At 46.8% G+C, this 11,384-nt stretch overlaps 1 protein-coding gene across 2 annotated transcripts in view; it reads left to right on the top strand.

The window, feature by feature from the left end:
- Nucleotides 1-11,024, top strand: part of LOC133340603 (transmembrane protein 180-like) — a 16,179-nt gene extending 5,155 nt beyond the window's left edge. For both annotated transcript variants that reach the window (XM_061548960.1, XM_061548961.1), the window contains 7 exons: nucleotides 413-632; nucleotides 1,132-1,352; nucleotides 2,797-2,951; nucleotides 5,185-5,268; nucleotides 5,947-6,090; nucleotides 7,714-7,884; nucleotides 8,877-11,024. In XM_061548960.1, coding sequence (XP_061404944.1) covers nucleotides 413-632; nucleotides 1,132-1,352; nucleotides 2,797-2,951; nucleotides 5,185-5,268; nucleotides 5,947-6,090; nucleotides 7,714-7,855 — 966 coding nt within the window. In that variant the 3' untranslated portion in view covers nucleotides 7,856-7,884; nucleotides 8,877-11,024. The remainder of the gene's footprint in view (nucleotides 1-412; nucleotides 633-1,131; nucleotides 1,353-2,796; nucleotides 2,952-5,184; nucleotides 5,269-5,946; nucleotides 6,091-7,713; nucleotides 7,885-8,876) is intronic.
- The last annotated feature ends 360 nt before the right edge of the window (nucleotides 11,025-11,384 follow it).

The following is an 11,384-nucleotide window of genomic DNA, read 5'->3' as shown; positions in this document are numbered from 1 at the left end:
ACTTCCCAGCGGGCAACGTTCCTATGGTAGGCTGATAGTGAATATAATTTTTTTGTAAAATACATTGGAATATGTCTAAACGTTTTGAAAGATTGTGATCCTCACATTTGCTTTTGTCGACAGAAATGGCAGTTTAATTTCCACAGCTGTCTTGTCCCTTCGCCCGTCGCCATCTTATACCACTTGCAGAGCATTATTAAAATGCAGCATCTACCATAAAACGGAGGCGTAGTACCACATTTTCAGTGGCACAGCACAAATCCCACGTTTACATTTTTTTACTTTTTCTTTTTTTAATATTCAAGTCTTCGATGCAAAAAGGTTAACGAAGCTTTCGGTCCTTTGGCACATTTAATATAAGCGAGTATAAAAGTAACCGTGCTCTTCGATGGCCTTCCGTGTGTCTGGGCAGGTGGCCTCATTCCTGGGCTCGGGCTCGGTGCTGCTGTGTGGCCTCATCACGAACAACATGACCGTGTTTTCCACCATGCAGTGGTATTGCGTGTTGGCGGCCTGCATCGCGTGGCTCTGCATGCGCTACACGGGCATCCATGTGGTGTCTGCCACTGATAAGCTTTCCAGCCACGCCACCACCAGCAACCCAGAACCCCAAGACACTCCACTTCTTAAAGGTGCCGTGCCTAGCTTCTGCTGGATCTTGTATGCAAACGAGCCGAGTTGGGGTTTTGAGCCTGGTGTTTTCTAGCGCTGTTTATCTAGAACATTTGGCTAAACCAAATATTAACCAGGGAATTAGACCCGTGAGCCTTTTCATCAAGAGAGCTTTGAACCCTTCCTGTGTGTGTGCATATCGACAAAGCGCTGGCTAAACATGGCCTATTGTATAGCGTGGTGCTCCCTCGTATTTTATGAGCCCAGGGGTGAGAGTATTCCCTTCTACAAACAGCAGACGAGGATTCAAATCTTAGTTTGCTCTCATCGTCAGCCATGATGACAGCCTCCCCTAGCCGCCACCACCACATCTCACGATCAGCACCCAGTTACCTGCCCATTAAGCGAAGGATATCCAATCGGCAACACGTTCGCAGGGCGCGGAACTCTCCGTGTCTATGAACTGCAGCTCTGTCCATTCACGCAAAGCATCTGCACTGCATCCCCTGCTGCGTGCAGACGGCAAAGCCCTGCCCCAGGCGTCGGCCGTCTCGCTGTCGCTGCAAATCATGCGGCAGCGGGACTTCCTTCTGTTCGTCGCCATGAACTTCCTGCAAGTCCTGCACGTCACCTTCTCCAGCAGCTTCACGCTCATATTTGCCGAGCAGCTGCTGCCCGCCGCTACGATGCCCACGCGAGCGCAGAGCGTGCTCTACGGAGCGGGCTTCATGTGTCCGCAGGTGAGGGAGGGGGCCCCGTTGAGATGCCCTGTGTATGTGTGTTGGTGAATGGACTAATATCCTTGTTGTGATAACTTTTATTTTATTGTTTGTGCTTTTGGTTTTGGTGCCATTTGCTGCTGTGCATTTCCACGTGAGAAGCCACTTGGTTGAGCTATAATGTGTGGCCAGATCGCTTCGAACAAATAGGTTAATACCTTTAAATTTCGATTTAAAGCTTTCGTGGCTGCAGGGATTCATATTCTTGGTTCTTTCGGTAAAGTCACATAGAAGGGAAATAATAAAATAATAAAAATTAAAGAATACAATTCTCACGATGTTTCGATTGCAACACAAGCAATCATCAGGTGTGAAAACCACAGCAAGAATTTTTTTTTAAACGCCACATTTTTAAAATTTTCTTGCTGTGGTTTTCACATGATTGCTTGTGTTGCAATCGAAACGTGATAATTTTATTGTTTAATTTATTTTATTTTATTATTTCTCTTTTACGTGACTTTACCGAAAGAACCAAGAATAGGTTAATACCTCATTAGTATTTGTCTGCTATGATGGGCATGGGTCAGTTTTATTGATATGTTTTTGGTCTATTTGTTTACCTTTGTTATACTTTGCATGACTATCGTGGTTTTGTATTGTTTGCTGTAACATTCTAACCCGCCCCTACGAGACATCTGTGAAAACGAGCCTTGTATCTCATTGGATTTCTCCAGGAACAATAAATATTCTAATTCTAGATTTGAAGTTTTCGTGACTGAAAGGATCCGTACTCTTTGGTTCTTTCAGTAAAGTCACGTAAACGAAAAATAAAAAATAATAATAAAATGAAAATAACTAAATTAAATCACGACGTTTCGGAGGCAACACAAGCTTCCGTCATCAGGTGGCTGTTCTACCTGTTGACGGAAGCTTGTGTTGCCTCCGAAACGTGATTTAATTTAGTTATTTTCATTTTAGAATTATTTTTTTTCATCTACGTGACTTTACCAAAAGAACCAAAGAGTAATATTCTGATTATTAATTGGTAGTAGGCTTTGCTTGGTTACTGGCTGTAAATGAGATTTGGTCCCTATATATAATGAATGTACAGCATTGTGGAATCTTATTGGCATCAATGACGCTATATAAAATGAAAGTATTATTATTATTAGGACTGAGTTGTGTGTTTTTTATTTGTGTACATGTGGGTCTCATCCGCCTATTCATTCTCATGTCCATGGGGCATTCATCCAATCGCTCATCCACTTACGCATACAGCTACCCTCTTCATCCACCTATACGCTGACTCATGCGTGGACGCACTCACCCATTCACCCAATTTCACACGCTCAAACATTGCGACCGCCAAACTGGGAGCACTCAAACGTGTGCAGACACCAACTGTGACCCTCCGATTCGCTCGCCCCGAGTACTCGCTCTCCACCGCCCGTGTCTGTGCCCACAGATCCTGGTGCTGTGCAGCCAAGGCTTGCTGCAACGCGTCGGATACTACCGCTTGCTGCTTCTCGCCTTCGTCCTTCAGCTGTGTCTCGCCACGATCACCTTCGTGGCTGGCTCGTCCTGCTACGTGTCGCTCACCGCCTTCCTGCTGCTCGACATGTGAGCATAAACTGGGAAGCAAATGTTTTTATTGTACTAGGTAAGGCCCACGAAGCTCTGTGTAGCTCTTTTTCAGAAGCGACCTCGCCACAAATGATAGCTTCACCGAAGTGGCTTATCGCGTGGAAATTTATCGCGGCGAAATACTCTAAACTCGTGTTTCTAAATGTGAAAGGAAAAACCGGCGTTTGCACGTTCTCCACAGGGAGAACGTGCAAACTCCAAACATACACTCGACTCGATTATCCGTGCTGATGACGGGGAGGATGGCTGCGGATAATTCAAAATCACGGATTATCCAAAAATACAAATTTTCCGCGAATCTCTATACCAAAAACCACTAATATGTTGTATAAATGATGTTTAAGTTAAGAAAAGTGAGTTTGTTAACGAATGCTGACGATCGACCGATCGATGCGCGTGCTCAGTGATAACACTTTCCTGCTCGTGCGCAGAAGACTAAGTGGACCGCAGCAGAGCCACACCGATCAACATCAATCAAACTCCACCCACTGTTGTAAAGCGTTGCAACTTCTGTACTGTAGAGGCGATCACGTGGATTTTGGATTAACTGGAGCACATATTTGTTCGGTTTAAGCACGTGACTTGTAATAGACATTTCCAAGAGATTATTCATTTGGGCTTCAGGGAAAATCCACGAGTCATTAATTTACGTCAAAATCTCAGGTGCGCGGTTAATCCACAAATCGGATAAACCGCATGAGGATAATCGAGAGTCTACTGTGTACAGGCGTTAGGGTCAGGATCGAGCCCGCGACCTGCATACTAGGTGAGGGAGTTAACATCTCAACCATCGCGGTTCCCTAGCATGCCACTGCTGGGCTTAGTGGTGAATGCATCCCGTGATGCATGACCTCTCCATGCTATACCGCATTCTTGTACAGGGAAATTGAGTTTTCAGGTCCGTACGGTGTACAGCCGTTTCAATGCAAGCAAGCAAAACAACTTTTTCGGCTATTTGTGTTTCTCCCTTGCGATGGGATTTTGTAGGATGAACATTGAGATGTATCGGTCGGAATTGGTCTGTAATAAGATGGGCACTGATAAGGGTTTGACAGGTATCCCACGCTGCCAGTCAAACGTGCAGGTCACGGTTTGGCAGTGCTCTGATCTGCACGCTTGTGGGTCTTCCTTGGTGAGAGGAGCGCAGGTGAAATCCCATCCGTGCCCCGTAGGGTTCTGTCAGCCATGATCAAACTGCGCCATCTCCTGGGCAAATAGAAGAAACAGTGACGTGTCTCCTGTCTGCTTGTAATGGGAGGTTTATCTAAGGGGCCGTCCATAAATGATGTCACACACCTAGGGGGGGGGTCAGACATTTGTGACGATGTGTGACGATGGGGGGGGGGGGGGTTGAGAAATGTGACGTCACATCAACATGCGCAACTTTAAATAAATATAGACAACACGTTCTACTTAATTAAATAGACTTTTAAATAAATGTTTTCTCCTACATCAGAGTGCAGCGCCACATTAAATACGTACTACAATGACAATCGTTTAAAGCGATTTGAAGCATTTCTTTTTTGTGGGGAGGGGGGGGGCAGAGATTTGTGACGTCATATTTGAGGGGCGGGGTCTGACTTTTTGTGACGGGGGGGGGGTCAAAAATCGTCCAAAATCGCGTGACGTCATTTATGGACGGCCCCTAATTTCTTTAAACAAACGCCAATCACCTCGCCGGTGTGTTTTCTGCGTTGTGCCACGTGTTGTTCGGCACGTGGCACAACGCAGCTGGTAGCTTCTTCAGTTCCAGGAAATGATGAAGCACACAGGTCGCTATACCACCAACACCAAGAGTGAAATTGTAATTCTGCGTTGAATCTTGATTTTCAGTTGCAAGCTGTATTTTGTTGCTTTTAATTAATGTATGTGACAGCTACTTCATCCCTTCCCAACCCTGAACGGTGTTAATTGTGCTCTGTACTACTAACTACTATTATTATTTTACCAGGTAAGGCCCACTGAGCTATATAGATCTTTTTCAGAAGCAATGATAGCTCAACGAAGTGGCTTATCGCGTGGAAATGTATAGCCTCCAAATACTCGAAACACCGGGGGACCTGGAGAAAAACCCACGTGGCCACGGGGAGAACATGCGCACTCTAAATATATACAGGCGTCAGGGTCGGGATGGAACCCACGACCTCGTGTAAACTAGGCAAGGCAGTTAACATCTCACCACTGTGGCGCTCCGTGTGTTTCATTGCAGGGTCCTGCCCCAGGCTGTGTTCAGCCTCTTCAACCTGCCTCTGTCTGATATCATCGACGCGGACGCCCGGACCCACCGACGCAGGTGCGTGGACTCGGCGAGGGCGCAACAGGGGCGACGCTCATCGTGCCTCGCAGCAAGAAGGGCCTGCGTTCAATTCCCAACTCGAGTACCTTTCTGCGTGGAGTTTGTAGTTTCACCCCACTGTTCTGCATGGGTTTCCTCCGGGATATCCCAATTTCCTCCCACGTACAATCGAACCAGTTTTGACCAATATCCCAATTCTGATTTTAAAAAATCCTGCAATTTAGTCATTTGTGATTACACGTAGCAACATTGCCCCCGACTAACAAAGCTTGGCGGAACTCTCCTGAAACAAGCAACATAATAATCAACAACTTTGTGCCCATTTTGCATGAGCCGTGTAAAAAAATATAATTGTATTAATGTTAGCATCGACTCACCGTGTTGTTTTTAGTTTAGATTCTTCTCCGCTTCATATTTGTAGAGCTAATGATGTTTATAAATATTCAGCTCAAGTTGGATTTTCCAAATCGCGCTCAAGGAAGTTTTTGCGTGTGGTTCACCAACTGCCTCTAGTTCGAGAGGGGCCTTTGTGTGTGTGTGTGTGCACAAAGGCGGTCGGGCGTGGTGCTGGCCACCCACCCCTTCGCATGCCATGCCAGCCTTCGCGAACAGCACTTGCCCCAACAGTCTCTAAAGGCTATACTGGGGGTTCTTTGTCTTTGTATGCATGTGCAGCTCTCCACTCTCATCTATGGTGTTTGGGCTCAACGCACTGTTCACCAAGCCAGCACAGTCGCTAGCGCCCATGCTGGTGGTCAGGATCCTGAACCAGCACGGCTACCAGACCCTGGGGGACATGGCTGGCACAACAGACACCAGGTGGGCTACGGTCACGTGTAAGTAGAGCTGGGACGACGATTCGTCGATTTTTTTTTTTTCTCAAATAATGGACAAAAATTTGTAGTCGGACCGACGTTTTGAGCGGTTTAATTTTCGGGGGCCCCTTTAAAAGTTCGAGGCTGTTTACATGCTGCTTCGCAAAGTCGGGAAATCTCCTGCGCAAGCCACGCTACCGATGACGTCGCCAAGGCCTGCCCATCGCTGCCCACCCATCTCTTTCTGTCCAGCGGTACGAATTGGAAGAGGGGGTGACACTTCTGCCCCCCCCCCCCCAACTATTGTCATGGTGTCCATACAGGCGAGTAATCGGAATAAGTAATAATTTGCTTCAATAATCGTATTTGCGCGTCTCTCTTTATATGCTCGAGGCACTCGTCTGCATGCAGGTTCACTTCTTGATTGTCAGCAACATAAGAGAGTATTGAGCGAGATTTGAAGTTTTCGTGACTGCAAGGATTCATACTCTTTGGTTTGTTCGGTAAAGTCACGTAGGTAAAAAAATTAAACAAATAAAATCACGACGTTTCGGGCGCAACACAAGCGTCCTTCTTCGGGTGGGGACAACTTAGCGAAAGCACACACGTCGTGATTTAATTTATTTGAATTTTTTACCTACGTGACTTTACCGAAAAAAACAAAAAGTATTGAGCGAGTTTCGCCCAATGAAGTGTCTCGCTTTAATTGCTCATCCTCTAAGGTTCCATAATAAAACGGCATTCACCAGCGCACTTGAACAATGCCACCTCGTGTGAGATTGAATTTACTCAAGTGGATAGGCGGGAAGGACATCCTAATTAATCGCATTTGATTGACAGAGATACGACTGCAGGTTGTTCACATTGTGGTTGAAATCCCGTCCGCCGGAATGCAGATTTAGGCCTTCTATTAAAATCCTATCAAACTCAAGCCAATAGGAGGTCACTCATTCTCTACCACTGCCCCTGTATTCTGGGAGGATAGCATCGAGATAATTTATTGAAAGTGTATGTAGTCGCCTGGTGTTAAAGCATAGCACCGACCCTAGCATTGAACGCTCAACCTGAGTTTGTCATTGACTGGTACCTTTGCCATTGCGTGTTCAGTGCCGTAGCATGGCAAGGGCGGGGTGGGCGTGCAAGGTGGACGGGCAGGGCGGCCGCCCCCAGGTACATCTCCCAAGAGGGGTGCTACAGGAATGGGTCGCTGAATTGTTGGAACACGAAGTAAACAGTGGCGGCTGGTCGCTCCGGTTTTTTTTCCCGAGGGTGGAATCGGTGCCGCAGCAGCAGGAGAGGGTTGGGGGGGGACAGTGTGAGGATATCACCTTGCCCCAGGCACCAGAGTGTACAGCTACAGCTCTCGTCAATGTTGAGACGATTGGTCCAAGATTTGTAATGTGCCATGTTCAGCAAAAAATCTGAGACAAAAGCGCGGATGGCACACAGAAAAAGAAAAAAGAAATGCTTATTCGGGCCACGGAATGTGATCCTGAGAGCAGCAGACTGTAGTACTGATCTTTGTGCCAAGTCTAACACTGACCTGGGTTCACATTGCGTGCTTGTGTCTGTGTGGCCGTGTGTGACGTGTGTCTGTGTGTTCCTGCTCGACTCCGCATCCCCCCAGCTCGCAGGCCGGGCTGCACCAAGCCATGTTCGGCCTGCTGTGCATTGTCCCGGCCACCATCTCCCTGCTGCAACTGTGCATATGGGCACCATTCTCAATCCGCAGCAGCCACAATGCCATCCCACGGCACGCCGACCTGTAGACAGAACCCAGACCAGCTGTGAAAAAGAGGTATCTTTTTTTTTATTTCATGGCACGTGTCGTCTTGGTGTAATGGTGCACACGCTGGACTTGCAATCCAGAGGGTCACCACTTGGATCTTCTGGCGCGGCGGTTAAAACGATGGTAGCATAAATGGGTACACGGCGGTTAAAACAATGGTAGCATAAATGGGTACACCGCAGTCGATTTGGCAGGTCGTGTGTGGTGGGGTAGCCTTCGTGCTCCCACCTCTATTCCGAGATGCCCAGCCAGCTTAGAAGAGAACGCCCAAATACCTTTGGAGAGGGACTCTTTAAAGATCCCTCATGTGGAGGCCCTTCCGCCAACAGTGGTGTGAGCAAGCAGTTGCAGGGCTGCGCCTTCACCTTGTTTAGTATTCATCACACCTTGGCACTTAACCAGTGGAGGTTAAATTGTACATGTGTATACACACACACACCTGGTGTTTTTAAACCCTGTTTTACCATCAGGGGTTGACTTGAGACCAGTGGTTATTCACCTTGACTGCAGCCCTTTTGGTTCTCAGAAAGGACATCTCGCGCCCCAGGTTAAGAACCACTCATTTCGACTATCGTCGCATTTCTTAGGGGTCAGTAAAACTCGTTTTGCATGGTGAGGCGGCTGGTACCATTTAGTGCATAGCCAAAGTTGTGTTAAAGAGGCGTGCAATGGAATTGAAACCGCCAGATCAGGAGCAACAGTGGAGATAAGATTCAGTGCCTAAACAAGTTAGGAAGAATCGTCAATACACTTGGATTATGTAATGTTTTCCAACACGCGCTTGTCTTTGGAAGTATTTAATTAGTACGAAAGCCAACAGGCAGTTGCATAATTGTAAATAATCCTTTTTGCTCTTATGTGGGTCTCCCAATTTTTTGGCCGATCGTTCATCGGTCTGGCTGGTTTTCTGTATAGCAAGTCCCAAATAGCAACGCAACTTTTTTTATAGGATCGTCTTTACGAGAGTTATCATTCCGTTTTTGTATTTGTGCTCCCAACAGGTCATGGCGACCCTCGCAGCTCCTCTGCATGGCAAAGGAGGGCGAGGAAGTGAGTGGGGGGAGTGGGTGAGGGCCGTGAGGAGTGCAGGACTCGAGCGAGATTCAGGGGATGAGATTGAAATCTCCGCCACTTTACTTCCGAAGCCGTGCGTGCAAGCCTCGTCAAAGTTTCTTCTTTTTTGAGCTTTGAAGTTTAAAATGTCACAGTCGGCACTTCCCCATATCCAGGGCCAATATGGGGAAAACGTCGGCCATGTGAATAGGTCTGCTTCAACCAAAAAGAGGATATGTTTTAAAATAAGTTCACCGTAAATTTTGATTTAAAGCTTTCGTGACTGCAGGGATTCATCTTCTTGGCTCTTCCCTTCTACGTGACTTTACCGAAAGAACCAAGAAGAAGTTGACCTTATTTTAATTTTAAGTGTGGTTTACGAGGTCAGGCTGCTTGCTGAGCATTTATTCGCTCAAGCGTCTTCAACGAGCATCTCCAGGAGTTGAATTCAACTGCTCAAGATTGCAACGCATGGCACACAAAAAAAAAATGCGAGTGAGCGAAAACCCCAAGTGGATTAACAAGCGGATTACAAAATCTCACGCTTTAAATTCACCGCGATTATTCTTCCATGCCCCCCTAAGCATTTTAAGGACTTAATTTCCGAGAATATTCCGATGCCATCTCTTTTTCGTATGGTCATTTACAGCAGCTGCAAACTAATGACCAATCTGCGAACGAAGCGGTTGTCTTGAGTCAATGGCGAATCAATTGTTTGTACACGGTCACTCGTGCCGAACGGTAGCACACGTTTAATACTTAAGTGTGTCATGTCATGGGACCTTGTTTTGGCAGTATCAAAGTATGAAAAATAAGAATAGGTTTTACCTTTTTCAGGCAATAAAACAGGTGTTCAGATGGTCAAACAACAAATGATACCTTTTACAAGGAATCAAGTGTGCATTAGCCACACGTAACGTGTTAACATGCAAACGTGCTCTGATGTTCCTTGTCTTTGAAACTGATTGGTCTACACCAGACAGCCTTCTTTATGGCCTCGTCTCACCTGTGTTAGACCAGAGAACGCCAAAAGGCGACCGGCACAAAGACAATGCCACACGTATCGGAGTATTTTTAGCTCGGGGAGAGCGGAGATTTCATGTGACCTTAAGCATGTCGGTCAAGTATGGACTTCTACGTTGAGGTAGGAACCTCGTTCTCCTCGCCGTTCGTGGAAGATGAGAATAGGCGCACGTCCTCGCATGCGCTTGTGCACGCGAGTGCATTTGCACAACAAATTGACCCCCCCCCACATTACAAAATGTCCATCTATTGCCTTGAATTTGGGCCCAGCATGCGTTCATCGGTAACGTTCAAGCAATGTATAATAGGTTCAAGTAAAGTATAATAGATTCACATTCTCCCATCAAAATGTTTCATCTTAATATCTATAAAACGCCAATACAGGGACTCCTCTACTTCCGAACGAGTTAGGTTCCAGAGGTCTGTCAATCGATTTGTACGTAAGTCCACAACTTTACTCCTGTCGATTCCAAACATGGTGTACGGCATGTACACTAAAAGTTGTATAATCTCCTGTAGATGGCACTGGTTCATGTTCTGCAGATGTCGGTGCCACCAGCACCATCTTTTAACCCGGTGGTTGAGCTAACAACTCTCAGTCCAAACAGGCAACTGGACATACGGGCAGGTTTGTTTGTACGAGTTTTTTAAGTCGACTAAGTAGAGGAGTCCCTGCAGTTCCTTCCATACGATGTAAACAAAGCATATTCACTCCTGCGCCAACAGGTGTCTTGGCTAGACAAGTCACATTTGTACAGTAAAGGTCTCAACAAATGTTCTCTCTTACCGTAAAGGTATTAAGGTACATCACTGCTAATAGACTCGGAAAACAAAACACTGATTACGTGCCATAAAAACACATTCCTGCGGAGGGAGCTGGTAGGAACGTTGGGTTGCTCGGTCAATGGCCAGGGTCAACGGCGGCGTGGTGTATTCCGCAAATATGGCCGACTGTGAGGGCGGGCACAAGCCGGCGTGAGTAGGTTAAACGTTGAGTTTTATAAGGGCACCACGGGGTGACCAGCCCCTCCTCACCCAGCCCCACCCCTCCCACCCCCCACCCAGCCCCTCCCTCTCCACCCAGCCCCGCCCCACCCAGCCCCACCCCACCAACCCCTCTCCACCCAGCCCCACCCCACCAACCCCTCTCCACCCAGCCCCACCCCTCCCATTTTTGGATGCACGGTGGACAGACGGACACAATAATCCCCTGTGGGCTGGTGTAACCAGGTTCCTACCAGTATAATCAAAAATTATTGAACTTGCCTGCCAGGTTGCCGTTTTATTACTAGGGAATTCATATTGGTGTTTCATGTCGCCCAATGGTGGGATTTTACTTGTTTTAAGTGCCTTTAAATTTACAGATGTGCTCATGTTTGTATATTTTTGGATGTTACATTTGAATATTACACTAATCATGTATATACAAACTG

This window comes from Lethenteron reissneri, chromosome 10, assembly GCF_015708825.2.
Source record: "Lethenteron reissneri isolate LAM-NWPU_2019-01 chromosome 10, ASM1570882v1, whole genome shotgun sequence".
Taxonomy (NCBI): Eukaryota; Metazoa; Chordata; class Hyperoartia; order Petromyzontiformes; family Petromyzontidae; genus Lethenteron; species Lethenteron reissneri.
This window is presented reverse-complemented; position numbering and strand designations above follow the sequence as displayed.